Source organism: Syngnathus leptorhynchus, chromosome 17, assembly GCF_054491065.1.
Source record: "Syngnathus leptorhynchus isolate UIUO chromosome 17, UIUO_Slep, whole genome shotgun sequence".
NCBI lineage: Eukaryota > Metazoa > Chordata > Actinopteri > Syngnathiformes > Syngnathidae > Syngnathus > Syngnathus leptorhynchus.
The window spans coordinates 3964579-3986621 of NC_141211.1; the positions used below are offsets into that span (position 1 = coordinate 3964579).

Sequence of the window (22043 nt, forward strand, 5' to 3'; positions counted from 1 at the left end):
GCAGATGTTTCCACATAATTTAATGCGCAATAAATAATAGCGTTCTGTGTGCACCACAACACAACCACAACTGTGACTGCATTGCTGATTTAGCCCTGACAAACTGAAACCAAAACCAAAAGAGCTTCTTTATTCACCAAACCATCTATCATGTTTTGGTCATATTGCAAGATGAATAAGAGAAAATACGGTGCGTCTACCTTTAATTTCCGTAACGTTGATGCTAATTTTATATTATGTTAGAATGAATCCAACATATTTTTATAGTAGGGGAACGTTCAGATTATTATTTATTTTTGAATAGTCTCTTCACTTTTCCATTTCCCGACTGTTTCTCCGCAATGTTTAGGGAAAGGAAACCGTATTTTGTTTGTTGTCTGGAGGTGACCACGTGACTTCTTGCCGGCAGTGTTATCTACTCGGACCTGGAGTTACAATATGGCCTTTGTAGTCAGGCACCAGTAGAAGATCTGAGTCACTTTGATCCCACTTAATAGAGTTTGGTAAATGATCTCAGTATAGGAGACGTGCCTCCTATGCGCAAAGACTCACTGATGCTTGTATACAAATCCATAAAAAAGTCTCACAGGTGGAAAGTTATTTCTCTTGGATGGCTGAGCCAAGCGTTCAAGCAGAAAAAGAAGAGACTTTACTTCCACTCAAACTGCTTTGAGCTGACTCCAGATTTTTTGGCTCTCTGTGTGCAGAAGTTCTCCGCCGTGCTGGCCACTAATTTACTTGTCATAAACACCGAGTACAAATAGCTTTAAGCATGTCATAGAAGAACCAAATAACTGGAAATTATACCGCCGGGACATGTTTTGCAAAAAAATCAACAAAAGTCAAACAAAACCAAAAAAAAGTGAAGGAGCAATGGGGAATCTGAGAGAGGGAGGGAGTTTGTCAGAGCGTATTTATCTGTGGAATGGTGATGACTCTTTTCCTCCAGCCTCTCAGCAAAATAAGAGCTTCCTGCCTTCTGAGTGCATGTAGCCATTTTTGTCCTTGAAAGTGAAGCACCCGCAGTGAATTACAACCAAGAGCTGTCAAGAAACAGGAGAAGGCTGCTTAGAGGCAAGGAGGAGGAGGAATTGTTGAGAGAAAGCATGGCACAAGTAGAGCAAAGAACAACGGAAGAGCCACTTCACCTTTGCCATCACTTTTGGACCAATGGATGGCATCATTTACTCCACTCCAAAGTCAATTGACCGATTTCATTTGCTCAACCATTGACACAAAGTCAAGCATTAATGGGGATGTTCTACTTTGAGTTGATTTTGGGGTTTTTTTTTGGGTCATGCAAGATGATGAAAATTTCCCAAAACTTCTTTGATTGAAAACCATACTGGATTATCTTCTACAATAAAGATAAACCCACCCGTACTAAAAAAAGAACGTGGCTGTCAAACTGGTTGACGAGTATGAAAAACAAGAAAGAATGTATTGTGACTGGAGAATTCCAGACACGTTCTAATGATTTAAAAAGGAGGCCTGCAGAATTGAGAGATTTGCCACCCCCCCCCCCCCCCCCCCTTTCCCTGACTCTTCCCGTGCCATAAGAAACATCTTAACAGCCATCTTTAATAGAAGAGGGCGGACAGGAGAGCACTAGGCCTGCTTCCTGTGCTGCAGATGGAGTCCCTACATCCCTGGACTGCCATTAGTCCACGCCAGTCTTTATCGCACACACGCACGTCGTGCTGCGTTCAAGGCAATGGCAAGTCAAGGGCGACAGAAATGTAATAACAGGTTGAACCAATAGCCATATGGAAATAAAAATCTGTGTGAGTGAACTTCATTTGGCCTTCTAAAGGAATGTGAAAAATCACATTATGCCACATGATGACTTTAAAAGGTTGACTATTGTCCCTGAATGGCCCTTTTTTTTCCCCGACAAGTAAACTGAACGATTGATTTATTTTAATTAACAAAAAAAAAAAAAAAAGGATCGTCAAAGCATTTTCGCAATCCCCCTGATTGTTGTATCTCACAAATCTCTCAAGGTTTACCAACCAAAACGTGGCAGGTTATGCTAACTTGCTAAGCTAACCTTCGCCACATCAAAGCACATTTGTGTGCACAAATTCATTCTCACAATAGGAGGGCAAAAAGGAGTGGCCAAGCACCGAGCAAAGAGACAACTAAAGAAGGCAATGTTAAACTAATTTTGTGTCACCAGAAACCAGAAAAAGTGCTTCGGTGTGCAGTAAGTAGACTTCTCATCGAATTCTGGCACCACATCAAAGCGGAGAGCGACTAACTTTGAACGGCAAATCAACAGGTCAATTAAAAAAGTGTCTACAGAAGAAAACAATCGTACAATGAACACACTAAGCGTTCACACACACACCCCAAAACCACAAATGAATCGGTTACATTAGACGACGGGACCGAGGCGCTTAGAGGGTCAAAATTTACTTTATAAAATATTTACAAAATGAATTGGTGTTTAAGTCACATGCATTTTTATTCCCACCATTGTCAAAAAAAAATAATTAAAAATTGTTTTTTGATCTCTGTCTGTATGATCTGAAGCTTAGGCCCCAAATTCAAAACACACATTTTGTGCTCTGTTGTCATTCTCAAAGTTAATGGACTGCAGAAGAACATGAGAGTTGACAATCATTTGCAAATGTGTGGCTTTAAAAGATGTCATTTAAGGCTTTATTTTAAACTCTGCAAGCCAACAAAAATTGGTTTTTGCAAATTGGCCTAAAAAATGACGTTCAAAGGTAAACTAATGACAAAGTCTCACACAATCTATTCAACTTTGCACAAAAACTGCTACGTGTGTGATGAGTCAGGAATTTCACCACATGACCCGCCAATTAAAAAAAAAAAAAAAAAAGCGGTGCTGTGACAATCCCACTCCATATTTTACACGCGGGGAAATACCCTGCAGAACCATGCCGACATTTTAATAAAGGCGGAATTATCTGGGGAATCTAATCTAATTATCCAAAAATATTTTGAGTTTATGCTCCATTAAAAAGGCAAACGAACCAATTATGGACTTCAATTAGACTTGTTAACTTAGCAAACACTTTGAATTGCCGTCTTTTGGGCATTCCCCAAACAAGTGTGGTGTAAACAAATCTGTAACCACTTCCATTGCACCTGCATGCATTTGAAGACCAAAAAAAAAAAAATTGCAAAGGGGCAAACGTCTGGCATGAACAAACAAAACTATGCTCAGCAGCAGCTTTGTGGGGAGCCCTGGACAGGCTTTTATCTCATCCAGGGAGATAGGAAGTATGGACAGGAAATCTAGGCGGAGGGGGGGGGAGTCCAGAGCCCATATGGGAAGTGCAGTGTAAACACTCTTGGTTTTTAATCATCCCAGCTCACGTTCACAACTGGACACACTTTGATGTTCTCCCTCGGAGCCCCCTCCGCCCTCGTTCCCAAAGGTCTGCGCAGATGTTCCGAGAGAGGCAAACATGCCCCACAGTAGAAGTTGCGATCAGACGCTTAATACCTTGCGGGACTTAACGAAAGGCACAACTGGAAACTGCCCAGTGTGCTTTCATGACAACACCAAAAGGCCCTGAGGGTCAACCCTCAAATATACAAAGACTCAAAAAGAAGATTTACAAAAAAAACGGTTAATGGCTTTCACAATGTTTAGCCTCCCCTAATTGGCGCAAATCCCATTGGAAGTTGAAACTTCGAGGCGATCTCCCAACCGAAGTGGAGATATCGTTGACTTCAAAGTCATCCCAGAAGCCTTTGCACTTCTTCTCCGGCCACCGTATAAGCTCCATGTCTGGAAAGGGGATAGAGTCGAAAATGCCTCTGTACTTTCTCCTAATAGACTTGCCAGACTGCGGCCAAGTGCTCCAATGAACGTGTCCATTCAGGGGACAAGGCACACGTCCAACGTGGCCACTGTTTAATAGACCACAGGGAGACGTGTACCAGAGCAAGGTCTTTTGACTGCAATAAACAGAGAGGAAGTGGGAACGCAGTCAATCAATTTTCAACTATATTCAATGCAGGCTGCCATAGAAAGCTCAAAAAGGAAATACAGTGACTTGACTTGACTTTGTTCCATGACCAATGGCTCGTATAAATCAATATTCTCCATTGAATTGAAATGAAAAGTTGTTAATCTGTTGAAAAAAAAAAAAATGCTGTTTTTACGCGATGGCTCATAACTCAAAGAAAGGTACAACTTTGTTCACATTTATGAATAAAAAAAATTTGTTTTCCCAAGCTGAACTGTTATTATAGTGACATCATCAAACGGATGGACACAAAGAGTAGTTTTTGCTTAAGACCAATAGTGGTTGCTAGCTGTTCAGTACAATACGGCTAAAGTGACAATAACTCAGATTTGGTTATAGCAAGGAATGCGTTATTTATTTTTCTTATCCTTAAATAAATTGAGAACGTTTATACTGTTACTTTGACTGCTCATCTTTTGAAATACATGTTTGCAATATTTTGAGAAATATATGACAAAACTAACAAATGTTCATTCATATTGCAAGATAAAATGGCATTACAATGAATTGGTACTTCCTTCATGAAAGTACCCAAATGTGAGTGAGATACCCATGTGTGTATTTGTTCCCATACACGGTTTGAAATACAAGAAGTGGTAGTCAGAATGGAATGCAAACTGCACTCAGCTGTGAAAGTCCTATTAGTGAGTCGACTGAGTTAATTACATTTATTCACTTACAGCTCATTGAGTTAATTGCAACCTATTTAATTGCACTTAATTAAAAAGTCTACTGCGTTCAGAGTCTTTGTTTTGATGCATTTCAAAGGGCGGCCATTTTGCCGCTTGCTGTCGACCGAAAATGACATCACAGTTGCTAGGTCCCAACCAATCACGGCTCAGCTTCAGAAAACTGGTGGGCCTTGATTGGTCAGAGGAGTTGCGTCACAATTGGTGCTAACATGAAAGTAGTAAATAAAATCATAAATATAGTATGAGAAACGCTGAAATGTAAAACCAGGTGAAAAATATGCGCGGTCGTACGTTGGTCACTGCAAACCAAGGACCTCCACGATATAACGATTCAGATGTCAATAAGCACCTCGGATTTCATTTTTGTGCCTGACTAAAAATAAGCAAACAGTAGAGCTGGATTATCAGGAGAGATTCAGCACAAGTTTGTCAGAAGAACCCGCCCCCCCTTCCTCACATCTATTGCCAGGCAAGAACATAAAGCCGGAGCGTAAAGCACCTCACATGGGCCCTTGAGGACCTGTTGGAACAAGCCTGAGCTGCAACAAAGAGCATCCTGCAGCGTCTGACAAAACCAGGCCTTCCTCACCTCAGACAGAACCGTGGACCGGCCCAATTGTGAGCAAACTCTTCTTTGGAGTTCCCATTCCATCTTACAGTAAATTGCCGAGAACTGATGACAGCAGCTTTGACACACCGATCATCTTGACCTCCTTTTTTCTTCCAGCACATTCCTGTTCACGGATTTTCAACCTCAGTGTAAAATGTTTTACGGGGGACTAATAAGGAATGTCGAAATTCCCTCAGTACGTTTGATGTGATCAAAACCTGTTTTCTCACAAAGGCATATTCAGTTCTAAGTGGCGTGCCGAATGGATCGCTATCGCCGTGAAGAAGCGAAGGGAATGGTCATTATTAACAGTGGCAAAGACTCAAACACCTGCGAGCGAAGAAAGACAAGATCCTACGGTGCATATCTATAGTTCCGTTTCTTAGGAGACGGTAAATAAATTGACGCGGTGGAGCTTTATGGCCAGGCAACCTTAATCCAATCCTAGATGCTAAAAAAATGCATGATGAAAAGAAACACAGATTTCTATACTTCCTTACAGAGTACCAGAAAGCTTTATATAAAAAAAAAAAAAAAAAAAAAAAAAAAAAAAACACTTCAGCTCAAATTACAGTGTGTTTAGATGTCTCATTTAACTGTCATCGACCACACCTCGATAATAAAGTTGTTTGATGAAGAGTTGATGTTAAACATTTTAGCACAAGACAACACTGCAGCCAAGACGTGACAGACATGTTTTCAAAATTTAGGTCAACGTCATTGGAAAGAACACACATGTCATCACCATTCTTAAGGAATTTTTCAAAGTGAGTGGGGAAGGGTGAGCAAATATTTTGTGGGCCGATGCAAGGTCACCGCAGGATAGAGGATTGCAAAAAGTATGTGGCTCTTTGAAATTTTTGAGGGAAACAACACACCTTGGAGGCATCAGTAAACTGAGACAAGGGATTCATGTAATCATATAGTATCAGAATACACAAATTGTTAGACTGTGTTTCCATTTTTTAAACCCAAAATAGTTATTTTGTTCAGAAACGCCAGTACATAAAAGTGTACTGATTTTTTTTTTTTTAAGTTTAAATTATAATTATATTTCAAGATTTTTAAAAGAATGTCATTTTGGATCAACAGCAGCTACATAATGGTCAGCCACTGCACAATTGAATTTCAATTTATTGGCCATAAAATATCATCTCTAACTTATGTCTCTAATACGCAGGTTTCTTTTACTTGGCTCTATAAGTGGGGCATTTTTTTGGAAACCTCAAGAATGTTTGACACAAATGTCACTTTTGCGGTGTCAATCAAAGTTGGATACATTGAGTACCAACACAGTACTCACTAAAATAGACTGTCTTGCTTTATCTACCCGTGTGCAAGGTTAGGTAACATTTGACCCATTTGGCGTTTATTTATTTATTTATTGACCTGGGTCAAAATCTCTCAATCCAAGATGTATTTAATCGACTCACCTGATGGGTTATGAAATATTTTACCTATTAGGGGTTATTTATATCTGCAACTGATTCAGCAAATGGAATGCTTTACTTCTACTCTTGGCAAGGTTAGGAAACGTTTTACCTATTGTGGGTTATTTATATCGGCAAATGATTCAGCAAATGGAATGTTTTGCTTATCCTCTTGAAAAAGTAAATTACTGATTTTGTGCACACTTTGCATGTAATTCTCATTGTCCGCCTTTCGTTACATACAGAAATAGTTACATTGTCAAGGCTTCCTCGCAAAATTTGGCTCAAAAATTGAAACACACAGAGATAAAACTTTTGTTTTTTGGGTTTTTTTCAGCCATTCACTCAATCAGTTAACTCTTTGTCAATCCTGTTTTTTTTTTTTTTGTGCTTGCACCTGTTTAAGTCCTCGCAGAGTTAAGTATGATCGCATCTTCAATTGTTTTAAAATACATTATTCAAATCCCCAAGATCTCCATTTTTTTTTTAACATATCACGTGACCGGGCAAGTAGCCACAAGGTGGCGCAAACTTTTTGGACTAGACTAACCTTTTTTTTTTTTTTTTTTTTAGAACAGGCCCCATGACTACTCTTGTGGTCCTTGGTGGCTTACCTGCCTGTCAGCACCACATTGGTGACTCAATTGTGATTTAACAAGTGTTCCCTTCTGTTGCCCTGCACGCAATAGACTAATAATGGGTTCAAATCAATTAACGTATAGATACATTTGCGTGGAACGACATCCTTCCTCGATATTGGTGATTGCTGATTACTTTTGCGTAAAATATGTGGCTTGACGTAATAATGGCTGGGAAAGAGTGGATGTGATTTTTGGGTGATGTCATCCTTACCTGCATGAGTTTCCCCTCCGCGTAACCGGGGCTGCCTCCCACAAACTTCCCTTTCAGAGTGATGGGACTCCCCGCCGGTTCGTGCTTGACCAGCGTCACCTTGATGAGCGCTTGGAGGGCCGGCAGCTCGGATTCCGGGCCCGGTTGGCCCAGCACCACCTGCAGGGCCGCCATAAGCAGCCACGGCCAGAGCCCGGCCAGGCGCCACGGGGGGACGGTCATGGCCTCGACTGAGGCGGCGGAGCCCGGCCGCACATGGTGGACTTCAAAGCAGGCAGCAGGAAATCACGGAGGAAGCGTGTTTTTTTTTTTTTTTAAGTCCCCCAAAAAATGTTGTGCTTCTTTAGACAACGGAATCAAAGCTCATGCGTGAGCGTCCCGATCCTTCCATTCAGAGTTAATATTCAAGCATGCATCCAGGCGCATATTCCGATCCCAAAGAAGTTTTTTTAAAAAAAGTTTAAATTCATGCTCCGGGTTGCAAGTGTAATAAGTGCACGTGTCCACGCGTGCGGATTTAAAAAAAAAAGCCCAGCTCCAGTCCATGCATGAATCGAATTTCATTTAACTTCACTTCTCATTAATACTAATAATGAGGGTGTAACAACAAAAACAAAACAGAAAAAATCCACAGCGCCAATCGCTGCACCTTTATCAACACCGCACTGGGAGTTGACAAGCAGCGTCGCCAGATAGAGAGTCCCGAGGGCGCCACATTTTTCAACACGCACACATACACGCACGCACACGGAAAAGAAGTTCAACTTCAAAGGCGAACGTTCCAGCCAGGTTGCCTCTGCAGGGGCGGTCGGATCACAGCCGAACCAAATGGTTAAGTAACATGTTTACAACTTCAACGGTGCGAACATTGTTGTTCCCTAAAGAATTTAATTACCACAAACACACACATGCATAAACATCGTCTGTTGGCTCCTTTTCCTTCCTTTCGTCAGATCAAAAAGTTATTCCCACTTCACTTCCAGATTTCAATGACTTCTACGAAACTGGATATGATCCTCGGAGATCCGTCATAAACCGGGTGCAACTGCAAGAAACGCCACAGTGTGCGGAACACGAGTGCTCCAAACTCCATGTGATCCTCATGTGAAGTCGGTCAACTTGAGCGACGGCGTGCACAGTTCACCCACACCGTCCTACTAATCTTCTCTCCCGTATCCGTGACTCCGTGTGACGCTGCTTGCACACTAAGGGATTCTCATTTACTTACACCCGCTACCTGCTCATTCGGCATGCTGCCTTCAGGGCCACTTCGTCATCGGCGAGGATTTGTTGGTACATAAAAAAAAAAAGAGCGGCAATATGAACCGATTGTTAGATTGGAATTAAACACGAAATTAAATATACTTGTATTATATGCTATACGTTCTGAAGTGTCACTTGTGAAAGTTGAGTTGCGGAAATGTTCACTTTTTTTTCCCGTATTTACATGGAGGCAACGGCACGAACCCTTGCGAAAGCATATGGGACTCCACGCACCAAAATAATGTTAATAAAAGCAAGCACATAGTTCCCTCTAGCGGTTAAACTCTAAAAGCACGGCGACTTCTAGTGTGGCCACTGGGGGGCAGTAAAATCAAAACGCATAGTTGCATACACGAAGCAATATTCAGTTCAACAACAAAAAAATGTGTAATCCAGTCACGACATTAGTGTATTCCTTGGATGTTTTTTTTGTTGTTATTCGGCTCGTTATTACAAATAATGCAATTGCGTGTATATTTCTAATAAGGCACGTCAGATGGATGCCTAAATAAGGGTCCTTTCCGAACTTTAACGCACAGTGATGACGTAATAAGTCCGAGACTAAACCACAGTAAACATTAGCCAGTTTGAGCTACTATCAGGTTGAGAGTACAATGGCTCTGGAAACCGTCCCTAAAGACCTTCGACATCTACGAGCGTGTTTGCTTTGCTCCTTAGTGAAGGTAAACTGAATTACGACAAATGAAACGCTTGCTGCTTTACGGCTAACACGTAGCCATATGGTTGACAGTGCCTACATTAAGAAACAAACTCGTTTACAGTAAATTCGTTCCACTACCGCAATGTAATCAGTTTTACTTCTCTTGTAGACTATCGACCAGTTTGAATATGATGGCTGTGACAACTGTGAGTCCTTCCTTCAGATGAAGGGGAACAGAGAGATGGTGTACGAGTGCACCAGTTCTTCATTTGATGGGTAAGTGCTCATCTTATTAATATGTGAAATATAATAGTCTTTAAAAGATCATTTTGACCATTTTATGTTTATTCTCACAGCGTGATTGCTCAGATGAGTCCTGAGGACAGCTGGGTTGCAAAATGGCAGAGAATAGGTAAGAGACAATACGTTGAGCATTAAAAAGTTGATGAAAGTAATTTTGTCACATCCTCCATGTCATTCTACACAGGCACGTTCAAGCCAGGTGTTTATGCTGTTTCGGTGACTGGCAGATTACCCCCAGGTACAGCCCAATATCAACACTTTTGTTCTCCTGTGTTAATTAACACCATCACAAGGTTCCCTTAATTGTGTTCTATAGCGTCACCTTCATTGGGCATTCTCAATTCTTTTCTGCTTTTCCAGGTGTCGTGAGGGAGCTGAAAAGCAGGGGAGTGATCTACAAATCCAGAGATACAGCTGTGAAGTCCTAACCTTTTTTTTCTTTTTTTTTTTTAACAGCTGTTTCCAAGAAGCCCAAATACTATTTGTACAAAACGTAAAAGAAAAAAAAAAATTGTCTGCATTTTTTTTTTTTTTTATCAGAAATAAATCTGTGTTATAAATGTAGTCATGTCTATTGTCTTGCTAGCTGTACGTGCAATTAGCAATGAAAACTACGCCTCACCTTCCACTTCGGACAGATTCAGTTTCATACTAGAATACCATTTCGAACAGACTACACCTAGATTATTTTATAATGTGACCAACCCCACTCAAAAAATAAGGTTCTGACTCCTCTCTATAGTGTAGTTCTTTATGATCAATACAACATCTCACAAACTGATACCTCCGGGTGAGCCAACGTATGAAAGGGGGAAAACAAAAAAAAAGTTTCAAGTTAATTTGAGTTTCCGAAAGGCGTTTGCATCTAGTGCCCTCTTGTGGAGACAACAGGTAATCCATCCATCATGGAGGGTGGCCCAGAACACGGCAATCAGAGCAAAATGTCCCACGTTGTGCAGACTTGACGCGAATCTGCTCGTAGTCGTCCCGACTAATTGCAAGAATGTAATTGGTTGCACTATCGGTGTAGCACCATGTGACCATGGGAGTCATTCGGTCATATGTTTCTGAAGAATGTGACTATTTCTAATTTTCCAAAATCTCATTTATCAAGTGTTAACATTTTTTGAAGACATTTTCATAGAACTCAAAGTTTCTTCACCTAATCATTCAAGACATCAATTTTGAACAAAACAAGCAAAGTTATTTTGACTGGTGAATGTCTGCAAAACATGCCGACTTTCAATCTAGAGCAGATATCATACCGCAGAACAAGGAACTAGCTTGGCAGCCCAGAGCTAGGTAACCGTGAGGCACACGTGCAAAACACGAGGCCACGCTACGGCCCTACAACGTCAAGTCTTCAATATTCACAATTTGTTGCTTTTATTTGGAGAAAAAAAGTCACCAGTTTTAGGCGAGTTCTTCCCTTTGGTTCCCAAAAATAAAAACCACAAATGGGCAAACCATCTGCAGGTTTTCTATTGGGAAGACTTTTTGTGACCAGACAACAGGTTGCCATGGAAACATCAGCGGAATCATTTTAATGGCCAAACACTGAAGAGAGAAAAATAACTTAGACAAACATGAGAGCTAGCTCACCGGTGCCATCTGGCCTACCTGCTCAAGAGTTCAAAGGGCAAAGCACCCTCACTGACTGATCTCCCGCAGGCTCCGCAGGGAGGCGGCGCAGCTGGAGATCAGGTTGCACAGCTGGATGCTGGACTCCAGGGAGGCGCAGGTTTGCAGCTGGTCGCTGGCCCAGCGCATTTTGCTTAGCACCGCCTCCTCGGCATCCTGTAGCACGGGACGTCGAGGGAGCGGACGCAGGGCCGCACTGGGCGCCGGTGGGCGGGGGGTGGCAGCAGCCCCCGAAACAGCTGCGGCTGCTCCGGGGACGATGACGGCGGGGGGTGCTGGTGTTGGCGGGGCCGCGGGCACGGGGGGGACCGCCCTGCCGCCGGCTGCCGCTCCCTCGCAGTGCTCCGGTCTGGGCTGGGGGACGGCAACAACGCCGCAGTCACCGTTGACGTGTACCGGATCAGACGGAGCCGGAGACCGGGTCGCCAGACGCCGTTCTCGCACCTGAGACAACGCCGCCTGTGCATTGAGGGCTGACAGGACCCCAGTCATATCAGTCTTTTGTAGCAGCGAACAAAGTATTCCAAAAATCCATCTGTGGTGACTTATTTTATTGATCATTTCTGCCCTGGTGTCAACAACACAGTCACACTTTATGAAAATTCTTTCATAATGACTCACTTGGTGTGTATCCATGTTTTAAGTCTTACCAGGATTGTCCTTGTCAACGTCAGAGTCCAGCTCCTGGCATGAGACACAATAGTTCTTGTGTGTGCGGTCCTGCAGCAAGATGGTCTGCAAACAAACAAACAAACACTCACAATGACACATAACAACCCCACCAGATCTTAGTGAGTTAATGTTAGTGTCAGACTTACGCCGCAAACGTCGCAGCACTCGCCCAGCATCTTGTAGCCTTTGAGGAGGTAGTCACCCATGACTTTGCTAATCTGGTCCTGTCTCTCCCTCCGGGCCTGGATCACCTTCATCTCGGCCTCGGTGGGAGGCTCCCACTCCAAGTCTTCCTCCTCTGGCATCATGGAAGAAGAGCACCAAGAATATCATGGGCAAAGACGACATGGTGTATAGCCAAAGACTTTGCTAAAATTATTCGCTGATGATGGCAAACGCAGACATTTGCTCATTCTTAACTCCCCAATCACAGGTGACAACACTTAAATACAAAACTAAACAAGTTAAAGGTGAGAAAAAATTATAAGGGAAATAAAGTAGTTAAAGATACAATTGAAACTACATTTTACAATTATAATTTAATTCAGACTAAATATAGCAAACATGTCTGGTTTTCGTCAATTAATTTCATAATTGCAATTACTATTAACGAGTTTTTGTGGCATTTGTTCCATTAAAGGAGGCTAAAAACTTCCATTTGTTTCAATTGCGGTTTTCAGTTTATGCTTTTATTCATCCTGAGATTCAACGTTCTGCATAAAGATTTCAATCACTTAAAAACGAATGATTTAGGAATAACGAACATTATTACTTGATGTTGTCTGTGTTGAGCGGGCTTTCCAATGACTGCAGTCAGTGTTGCGGAAAAGATGACGACAAATTTAGGAAAGTTTCAAACGGCCACGCGACAGCTCCGACTGTCTGAACAAAGACGGAGACGCGCGTAAAGGGGCCAACTAGTGAATTTTTAATCATTGAAGAGCCTTTGACCCCGCTAGTGAACGCTACTTAGCTCAAGTGTGACAAAGTAGCCTAGCTAGGAGCGCAAGCTAGCAAAACCACGCTCACGTTAGCCGAGGCAACCAAACGTCAAGTTCACAAAAGTCAAACGACAGTAGAGAAGATTTTCCAAAGAGTTCAAGACTTGCGTCGCTTGTGTCGGCTATTGCAAATTGGCAAGCAAGTAAGTAGGGAAGTAACAAAAACATACCTTCATGAAGCGACATATTGCTGCGCGGCGCCGCACGCACGTACGTACAGCGTGACGACGTCACGGGATTTCTTTTCTGTTGTCGGCGGAAGGCGAACGACGCACTCCTGAGAGCGCTGCTGCCTCTCAACGGCGCCTGGGTGGAATTACAGGAAAGGACCGCACTTTTTTGGGGGGGTTTGGTTTTATTGCGACATCAATTTACAAGTCGAATACAGTCAAATTTCTTGATTTAATAATGTCTGACGTGAGTAGACACCAGGCGTTAATTCTCCTAAGGCTTATTCAAATACGACAATGTCATGTTAATCCACGAGTATCTATTTGTCAATATTGAGCTTTCTCAGTTGCCGTAGGTATGCCAGTTCTCTGTGCCGCGAGCTCTACCGGTGACTGCTAACTGTTTTGAGTGAGTATTGCAAACAATTTTAACCTCTCTATTTTCCATTTACATGTAAATATGGAAGGGCATCATTACGACACGAGTTTTTTTGTTGCTCGCTAGCTATCGTAGAAAGATATCAACAAAGGTGGCTTGTTAGCGAGCCCGCCCACAACTGCCACTCGGCTGTCGATCAAACGTTAATCAAGGAAAAAGCGTGTGACCAGCATGTTTTTTTGTATGTTTTCCTCGCATAAACTGATGTTCAAACTACAATAGTTGAGGCTCCACGTCGGCTACTGGTTGTCGATCAAAACATCGAGACGCCAACATATTTTCGAAAGGTACTGCATGTTGTGTTTCCTTCTTTTTTATATGGAGTATTATCCCTTCGGTGACTAGTAAAGATAATCAACAAGTCTAATGAGACGTAATATTATTTTGTAAAGATAATTTAATCCGTGCTTTGAGTTATTTGACGTTTTCCATGTGAATTAGGTAGTGGGTAACGGCAGATGGGCCATGAGTTTCAAAAGTTGTGGTCAAAAGACAGCATTATGTGGCGTGGGTGCAGTACGACATGTTTCCCGCAGAGGGCGCTAATGCTATATAGTTGAGTAGTCTATTACTGTATCGGTCCTTTCATAGTTTGTGATATTTGATGTTAAAAATAGGAGAGTGTATCATTAAAGCTGACAAGGAAATAGTTTAACAAAAAGAACATTTGGCACATAAACTGAGTCTTTTCATTTTGAGGACCTTGGTTGAGGTGCTCATTGCATGTCATTTCCAATGGCTCACAGTGCCTTCCACCAAGGGGAAGGTGAGCACATGCAAACGTCTGACATCGCTCACTGGGGCAAAAACTAAGTGCCAGCTACTGCACAACTTAAACATCAAACACCTCTAGATGTGTTTTTCATGAAATTGATGCAAACCAGGTTAGTCAGAAATATACATTTGATTTGTATTCAACTAACTTGGTTTGCATCAGTGTCATTGAAAAACACATCCAAAAGTGTGTGATGATGTTATGCAATAGCTGGCACTTAGTTTTTGTCCCGCTGAGAGATGTCAGCTGTTTGCATGTGCTCACCTTCCCCCTAGTTTGACCTGCATGCTTAAAAGCTGATGTCCAAACTTCAAGAGTTGAGGCTCCACATCGGCTACTGGTCGTTTATCAGAACATCGAGACACCAACATATTTTCGAAAGGCACTGCATGTTGTCTTTCCTTTCTAATTTATGTGGAGTATTATCCCTTCGGTGACTAGTAAAGATAATCAAGAAGTCTAATAAGAAGTAATATTATTTTGTAAAGATAATTTAATCTGTGCTTTGAGTTATTTGACGGTTTCCACGTGAATTAGGTAGTGGGTAACAGCAAATGGGCCATTAGTTTCAGAAGTTGTGGTCAAAAGACATGTCCACATCGGCTACTAGTCGTTTATCAGAACATCGAGACACCAACATATTTTCGAAAGGCACTGCATGTTGTCTTTCCTTTCTAATTTATGTGGAGTATTATCCCTTCGGTGACTAGTAAAGATAATCAAGAAGTCTAATAAGAAGTAATATTATTTTGTAAAGATAATTTAATCTGTGCTTTGAGTTATTTGACGGTTTCCACGTGAATTAGGTAGTGGGTAACAGCAATTGGGCCATTAGTTTCAGAAGTTGTGGTCAAAAGACATGTGTGGCGTGGGTGCAGTATGACATGTTTCCCGCAGAGGGCGCGAATGCTCGATAGTTGAGTAGTCTATTACTGCTTTAGTCCTTTCATAGTTTGTGATATTCGATGTTAAATAAAGTGTTAAAAATAGGAGAGTGTATCATTAAAGCTGCCAAGGAAATAGTTTAACAAAAAGAACATTTGGCACATAAACTGAGTCTTTTCATTTTGAAACCTTGGTTGAGGTGTTCATTGCATGTCACTTCCAATGGCTCACAGTGCCTTCCACCAGGGGGAAGGTGAGCACATGCAAACGTCTGACATCGCTCACTGGGCCAAAAACTAAGTGCCAGCTACTGCACAACTTAAACATCAAACACCTCTAGATGTGTTTTTAATGAAATTGATGCAAACCGGGTTAGTCAGAAATATACATTTGCTTTGTATTCAACTAACTTGGTTTGCATCAGTGTCTTTGAAAAACACATCCAAAAGTGTGTGATGATGTTATGCAGTAGCTGGCACTTAGTTTTTGTCTCAGTGAGAGATTTCAGCTGTTTGCATGTGCTCACCTTCCCCTCACTTAGTTTGACCTCCATGTTGTTTTGTATGTTTTCCATGCAAAAGCTGATGTCCAAACTACAAGAGTTGAGGCTCCACGTTGGCTGCTGGTCGTCTATCAGAACATCTAGACGCCAACATTTTTACAAAAGGTACTGCATGTTGTTTCCTTCTTTTTTATATGGAGTATTATCCCTTCGGTGACTAGTTAAGATAATCAAGAAGTTTGATGAGAAGTAATATTTTGTAAAGATAATTTAATCCGCGCTTTGAGTTATTTGACGGTTTCAACGTGAATTAGGTAGCGGGTAACAGCAGATGGGCCATTAGTTTCAGAAGGTGTGGTCAAAAGACAAAGCATTATGTGGCTTAGGTGCAGTACGACATGTTTCCCGCAGAGGGCGCTAATGCGCTATAGTTGAGTAGTCTCTTACTGTTTCGGTCCTTTCATAGTTTGTGATATCTGATGTTAAATAAAGTGTTAAAAATAGGAGTGTATCATTAAAGCTGCCAAGGAAATAGTTTAACAAAAAGAACATTTGGCACATAAACTGAATTTTTTCATTTTGAGGACCTTAGTTGAGGTGCTCATTGCTTGTCACTTCTAATGGCTCACAGTGCCTTCCACCAGGGGGAAGGTGAGCACATGCAAACGTCTGACATCGCTCACTGGGCCAAAAACTAAGTGCCAGCTACTGCACTACTTCAAAGATGTGTTTTTAATGAAATTGATGCAAACCAGGTTAATCAGAAATATACATTTGATTTATATTCAACTAACTTGGTTTGCATCAGTGTCATTGAAAAACACATCCAAAAGTGTGTGATGATGTTATGCAATAGCTGGCACTTAGTTTTAGTCCCAGTGAGAGATGTCAGCTGTTTGCATGTGCTCACCTTCCCCCTCGTGGCGCTCGTGTCGTCATCAGAAGTGACATCTCACCTGAGCTCATCAAACACTTAAGCTGCTTCCATGCAATGCCTGTCAATGCAAATGTTTGTGTGCAACTATTTTAGTCTCACACAAACATTGACGCCTCAAACTGCTTTTCTGTCCAATAAATTAATCAACTGGAATGCTTGAATTTGTGTTTTTATGAGTAAATTTGCTTCACTCAATGGAAAATGTTTGCGCTTGATGGTTGCTGCAGTGGCACTTAGGTTTTCAAAGGCAGTCTTGAGGTGAGCGTTGTCCTTCTGTCACTGCCATGGACATGGCTTTTTGACTGTGACTCTCCATTTCACATGACTCCTGTCACTTTGAGTCATATGAAATGGAGAGTCACAGTCAAAAAGCCATGTCCATGGCAGTGACAGAAGGACAACGCTCACGTCAAGACTGAAACTTGCCTTAAAAAAACTAAGTGTCACTTTCCCCGCCCCCTAAAATCGGTCTGACCAATCACAACGCAGCACAAATTTGCATAACCACGCCCACTTTTTAACATCCAATCAGAATGCAGTATTTGCACGTCTGACCAATCAGATTGCTTCAAATTGACAAAGCCACGCCCACTTTAAAGGCCACCAATCGTGTGGGTACTCATTTACATAACCACGCCCACTTTTTAGCCAATCGCTGGTCTTCATTCTCATTGCCCCACCCACTTTCTGAGCCCTCAGCGAATCAGAAAGCAGTATTCCAGCTTTGACCCACCCCTTTTCAAAAAAAATCTAGGAAAAAAATTTCGGTAAAAAAATTTCAGAAAAAAAATTTCCAGGGGAGGGGGAAATTTCTGGAAAATAATTTTGGTTTTTTATTTTTTTTAATTGATAATTTTAAAGTTGAGAATGAAGAGTTAAGAGTTATTGTTCTTTGTAATCAAACTTTATTTCTTTTGCAGCATAAACATTCAATCACAAAACAGAAGTTGGATGGTCAGCGAGTGGTGAAGTAGTTAGCCAGTGGGACGAGTGGTGAAGTGGTCGGCCAGTGGGACGAGTGGTGAGGAGTCTGTGCCTGGACCTAAGACAAAAAGAGATTGGTAAGTAATGAGTGAAGTCAACGTTTGGTGCAGAAAAAGTTAAGCATGAAACTTACCAGAGTGAAAGATTTTTCGTTCATGGCACCATGTGTTGAGCTGTATGACCAGGAAGCTGATCTAGTTCCTTGCGACCTGTCAAAAAAAAAAAAAAAAAACTATATATTGGAACAAAGTTGTCATATTGCCTTACGTGCAAATATTGTCCACTTCTCAGGTTGACTTGGTGAGGAAGCAACACAAAAACCAATGCATTTCCAGCATGTACTTGATAGTGCACCACCCTGGACACAAAAAGAACAGTCGAATTTTGGAACATGGTGGCTGAAATGAAATTTACTTTCCTTCTCTTACCAGCAGAGAACTCTCCAGGCAGCAAGGAGGTACACCTGCCAAAAAGAACTTTGGCAAAACCAAAAACAAAACCTTGAAGCTTTTGGCAAGTAGAATACTAGGAATGTCTCGTTTCACCTGCAACAACCACAGGGGGCAAATCCAAGTGCAGAAAGTGACTCGCCTGCTGCAGTTTGGCTTGAGCCACAGGTGCATCTACTCCACTGGCAGGTGAAGGAGTTCACAGAATGGAAGCAAACTGACAGGTTTTTCATTTTCTGGACCAGGATTTGCCACTTCTGCCTGTAAAGAAAAGGAAAATGGACTCAATTTAAGTTTACCATTTTTTAAAAAAAAATTTTAACTGTAGATTGGAACCTTCCGCTGAAGACTTTGGTCGTTTGTGCGCTTGAATCTTAGATGAGAAACAGCAGGCCAAGCTCTTGAAATGTTGCAGATCTTCTCCTGGACAGACACCTGCACACAAATGAGGAAACAGTCAAGCTGCTGTCGGGCAAGTTGATTTGCAACACTGAAAATGGAGCCTTGAAACCTGCGACATGGTTTTGGAGAATTTCTTGGCCCAGCTGGTGGAAGGTCTTCGCGGCACTCTTACTGGAAGCTGCACTGCATTAAGACAAAGAAAATGCAGGTGAGTGTTCTTACCATGCCACATTTACCAAGTTTAGTCACCTGCCAGCATGTTTGACAGGAAGATCATGACTCCTTGTCTCCTGATTGCCTGGACCAGCACCACCTGAAATGACAAACTGGTCAAGCACTTTGATTTGTCATAGGTTCAAACCTGGACCTGTACCTTCAATCCACGAAGGAAGGTTCCAGGTACTTTGGCACCACCTAGTGGACAGAAACGGGAAGACAACGCATACGCTGAAATAAATTGGTCAAACAATTAATTCTTGTATGAAAGTGTGCATGTGTTTCACCGATGAAGAAAGCAGACAGGAACAGTTCTGAACGTCTCTCCAACTGCAGTTCGTTGGCCTGAAAGACAAGGTAACGTTGTAACCCATAGTGTTAAATTTTCAGTCATACGAGCTAGTTTGATAGCAAGGGTAGACTTGCAAACGTCTTACGAAGTCAGGGCGCGCTCAGAACTGCAAGCCAGCCATTTTGAAACCTGCAGACAAAAAAAACAAAAAAAACCTACTTTAGTCAGTCGTCCTTCAAATATAAGCGTGATTTTTGCCTTTTTGCAGTCAATCGGGGTTTTCTGATGGAGGCCTGTGGGCAGAAATAGACAGATGCAGTTGATTAAAAGGCTTACGTACGAATCCACATTATTGGAACAGAAAGTAGGTTACTTGAGGTTCGTTTTGACGAGTCGCACCTGCAGACAGATAGACCATTTGATTTGATTGATTCTGTCGTGAATGTATGCAAACGTTTTGTCTTACCTTGGGCAAAACTGCGTTTGATGCAATTTAAAGTCGAAGAGCTTTTCTGCCAACGCTCGAGCAAGCTCTTTAGCTTGCATGGTAGCAAAATGTAAGCACACTGTTACACTGTCAAAGTGTAAGTTGACGCTGAAAGAGAGCAAAAGCATTTAGTTTTAAAAGGCTAAGAAATAGTATCGACTTACCTTTGAAACGCTGCACGTTGTGTAAAAGCGTGCTGCGCAGCCGAGGACGCCGTCAGAAGTGGGCAAGAGAATGAGTGTCGCGTTTGTGACGTCTTATATAGTATTTTTGTGATGACGTCATTAACAGGCTAAAGGTGGGGGAAAAAAAAAAACTTCGCAGGTATATGTGGAAGCAAAGGGAAAATGACAAAGTGCTACTTCTGAGTATGGTCGGGTCTTGATCCATGGTTCTCTCGTATCGTAGGCATTGGTGTTAACCATTCGACCATAGCCTGCTTAGTCATATTTGTAGATTTAGTCATATTAATAGAGTATCCAGACAGCTATGCTAGGTCTGATGTGTCATCTAAGTACAAAGAAGCGTTCCAACTTAATTGTGTATGAGATGGCCGAGTGGATAAAGATTTTGCCCTAAGTTCAGCAGACACGGGTTCGATTCTTGGACAACGCTCTGTTTAATATGTAAAGGTTAGACAGAGTGGGTCTCGAACCCTTGTCGACTGAGTAACAGGTCAAGTGTTATACCATTCGGCCACATCGCCATGAAATTTTCGGGAGTTTTCTTATATATTTAAGGTCTATAGCTCCACTCATCTACAAATACGGAATATTTGGCCTCCTTCCATAAGATCGTCAGATGGTCTAGTGGTTAATGCTTTCGACTTGAGTTCAGGAAACTCGCGTTCGAATCTTGGTCATCCTTCTGTTTAATTTGTAAATGTTGGTCACAGCGGGTCTCGAACCATGGTCGACCGAGTACCAGGCCAATTGTTATACCATTCGGCCACATTGCCATGAAATTTTCGGAATATTTTCTATGTATTAATGGTCTATGGCTTCACTAATCTACAAATACAGGATGTTGCCATGACTCTGTAAGATCTTCAGATGGTCTAGTGGTTAACGCTGTCGCCTTGAATTCAGGAGACTCGTGTTCGAATCTTGGTCATCCTTCTGATTTCTTTGTAAATGTTGGTCACAGCGGGTCTCGAACCATGGTCGACCGAGTACCAGGCCAAGTGTTATACCATTCGGCCACATTGCCATGAGAATTTCGAAAGAAAATTATGTATTTAAGGTGTAGTGGTCGACTGATCTACAAAGAATACTGCTACGTTAGTTTCTGATTTTCAATTGGTCTTGTGGTTAACGCTTTTGCCTTGAGTTCAGGAGAACAGAGTTCGAATCTCACACATGGCTTTCTGTAACATGTAAATGTTTTACAGAGCAGGACTCTTTGCTTCGTATTCTGGAAAACCGAATTGGAATCTTGCACATTAGTCCGTATAATTTCCTAATATTACAACGGAGCGGGACTCGAACCCGCCCCTCCTGTACTCCAGACCAATATTATTACATTCGGCCACCTTAGCACAGAAATTTCGAGTTTTGATTTTTGGGGTGGTCATTCCATGCACCCCTTCAAGCCATAAAATAAATAAATGCAATCGGGGAAAGTGCTTGGTATCCCTTATCAAGTGCTCAACTGAGACCGCTCATGTCCATCCTGGACCTTGTGACTACTAGGGTGACCAGACGTCCTCTTTTCCCTCTTGTCCTAATTTTGATACCCGAAAATCTGTCCGGGATTTTGTTCGACTTCCTCACATGTCATTGGTGGCTTGATTTGAGGAGAAGGGCGTGATTTATTTGCGAACGATTACAGCGAAACATGGTATAGACTGAAATAGAACGGAGTGGCAATTCTATTGACAGTGTACTACTGTACATGTAAGGCAGTCGAACAAAATCCTGGACAATATTTGAAACTGCCCCTGGATATATTTTTGGGGCTGAAAAGTAGGACATGTCCGGGATAAGAGGACATCTGGTCACCCAGACACAGGTACAGTGTACCTAATCACAGGCCACTTCATTAGGGAAAAATCGTGGTCAAAGCTTAACTGACAATGAAAAGTGCCACACCCGCCCTCACCCCCACTTCCTGATTGGCTGTTTGATCTGTGACGTCACTTGGACACTATTAGGTACACCGCCATTTTCAGGTGTACCTAATCACAGGCCACTTCATTAGGGAAAAATCATGGTCAAAGCTTAACGAAAGTGAAAAATGCCACACTCGCCCTCACCCCCACTTCCTGATTGGCTGATTGATCTCTGACGTTACACGGACACTCCATTAGGTACACGACCATTTTCAGGTGTACCTAATAACAGGCCACTTCATTAGGGAAAAATCATGGGCAAA

At 42.0% G+C, this 22043-nt stretch overlaps 4 protein-coding genes and 1 long non-coding RNA gene across 30 annotated transcripts in view; 2 read left to right on the forward strand and 3 right to left on the reverse strand.

Moving 5' to 3' along the window:
• rnf43 (ring finger protein 43) overlaps window positions 1-8860 on the reverse strand; it is a 44655-nt gene extending 35795 nt beyond the window's left edge. The window contains exon 1 of the mRNA XM_085936352.1: window positions 7592-8860. Coding sequence (XP_085792478.1) covers window positions 7592-7813 — 222 coding nt within the window. The 5' untranslated portion in view covers window positions 7814-8860. The remainder of the gene's footprint in view (window positions 1-7591) is intronic.
• Window positions 8861-9367: 507 nt separating this feature from the next.
• supt4h1 (SPT4 homolog, DSIF elongation factor subunit) lies at window positions 9368-10367 on the forward strand. The gene is made up of 5 exons (XM_085935729.1): window positions 9368-9537; window positions 9685-9791; window positions 9872-9927; window positions 10003-10056; window positions 10179-10367. The coding sequence occupies exons 1-5, from the start codon at window positions 9469-9471 to the stop codon at window positions 10244-10246; spliced, it is 354 nt and encodes a 117-aa protein (XP_085791855.1). The 5' UTR covers window positions 9368-9468; the 3' UTR covers window positions 10247-10367.
• A 188-nt stretch (window positions 10368-10555) lies between these two features.
• On the reverse strand, window positions 10556-13754 carry znrd2 (zinc ribbon domain containing 2). 3 transcript variants are annotated; one of them, XM_085935726.1, is made up of 4 exons: window positions 13303-13754; window positions 12278-12429; window positions 12110-12194; window positions 10556-11932 (listed from the first exon to the last, which is right to left on the reverse strand). In XM_085935726.1, the coding sequence occupies exons 1-4, from the start codon at window positions 13316-13318 to the stop codon at window positions 11469-11471; spliced, it is 717 nt and encodes a 238-aa protein (XP_085791852.1). In that variant the 5' UTR covers window positions 13319-13754; the 3' UTR covers window positions 10556-11468. The 3 variants fall into 3 exon arrangements, with proteins under 3 accessions (XP_085791852.1, XP_085791854.1, XP_085791853.1); XM_085935728.1 differs by lacking the exon at window positions 13303-13754 and adding an exon at window positions 12904-13217; XM_085935727.1 differs by lacking the exon at window positions 13303-13754 and adding an exon at window positions 12896-13217.
• On the forward strand, window positions 13411-20142 carry LOC147043182 (uncharacterized). 10 transcript variants are annotated; one of them, XR_015068672.1, is made up of 7 exons: window positions 13411-13549; window positions 13650-13711; window positions 13964-14028; window positions 15983-16068; window positions 17761-17901; window positions 18116-18883; window positions 18944-19790. It is a non-coding gene; the product is annotated as an uncharacterized LOC147043182 (long non-coding RNA). The 10 variants fall into 10 exon arrangements; XR_015068670.1 differs by lacking the exon at window positions 13964-14028 and having other exon boundaries at window positions 13412-13549; window positions 18116-18441; window positions 18519-18883; window positions 18944-19789; XR_015068675.1 differs by lacking the exon at window positions 13964-14028 and having other exon boundaries at window positions 13413-13549; window positions 18116-18441; window positions 18689-18883; window positions 18944-19787.
• LOC147043183 (uncharacterized) lies at window positions 17738-20237 on the reverse strand. 15 transcript variants are annotated; one of them, XR_015068667.1, is made up of 12 exons: window positions 19835-20233; window positions 19650-19778; window positions 19524-19582; window positions 19329-19372; window positions 19179-19236; window positions 19049-19089; window positions 18925-18988; window positions 18785-18858; window positions 18610-18708; window positions 18253-18534; window positions 17958-18182; window positions 17738-17882 (listed from the first exon to the last, which is right to left on the reverse strand). XR_015068667.1 is itself a non-coding variant. In XM_085935730.1 (12 exons), the coding sequence occupies exons 1-6, from the start codon at window positions 19796-19798 to the stop codon at window positions 19051-19053; spliced, it is 351 nt and encodes a 116-aa protein (XP_085791856.1). In that variant the 5' UTR covers window positions 19799-20237; the 3' UTR covers window positions 17738-17882; window positions 17958-18182; window positions 18253-18534; window positions 18610-18708; window positions 18785-18858; window positions 18925-18988; window positions 19049-19050. The 15 variants fall into 15 exon arrangements, 1 of the variants encoding a protein (XP_085791856.1); XR_015068662.1 differs by having other exon boundaries at window positions 17958-18033; window positions 18092-18182; window positions 18253-18287; window positions 18370-18534; window positions 19329-19778; XR_015068655.1 differs by having other exon boundaries at window positions 19329-19476; window positions 19557-19582; window positions 19835-19930.
• Between the last annotated feature and the right edge of the window lie 1806 nt (window positions 20238-22043).

Bases quoted from the DNA above. Each gene is read 5' to 3' on its own strand.
- supt4h1 (XM_085935729.1), top strand. From the start codon at position 9,469: ATGGCTCTGGAAACCGTCCCTAAAGACCTTCGACATCTACGAGCGTGT. The intron at 9,538-9,684 runs GTAAACTGAATT...CTTCTCTTGTAG, and splicing joins TGCTTTGCTCCTTAGTGAAG to ACTATCGACCAGTTTGAATA. The intron at 9,792-9,871 runs GTAAGTGCTCAT...TTATTCTCACAG, and splicing joins ACCAGTTCTTCATTTGATGG to CGTGATTGCTCAGATGAGTC.
- znrd2 (XM_085935726.1), bottom strand. The intron at 12,195-12,277 runs GTAAGTCTGACA...GTTTGTTTGCAG, and splicing joins AGTGCTGCGACGTTTGCGGC to ACCATCTTGCTGCAGGACCG. The intron at 11,933-12,109 runs GTAAGACTTAAA...GGGTCCTGTCAG, and splicing joins CGTTGACAAGGACAATCCTG to CCCTCAATGCACAGGCGGCG.
- LOC147043183 (XM_085935730.1), bottom strand. From the start codon at position 19,798: ATGCTTTTGCTCTCTTTCAGCGTCAACTTACACTTTGACAGTGTAACA. The intron at 19,477-19,556 runs GTAACCTACTTT...TTCTGCCCACAG, and splicing joins CTCGTCAAAACGAACCTCAA to GCCTCCATCAGAAAACCCCG. The intron at 19,237-19,328 runs GTAAGACGTTTG...CTTGTCTTTCAG, and splicing joins TCTGAGCGCGCCCTGACTTC to GCCAACGAACTGCAGTTGGA.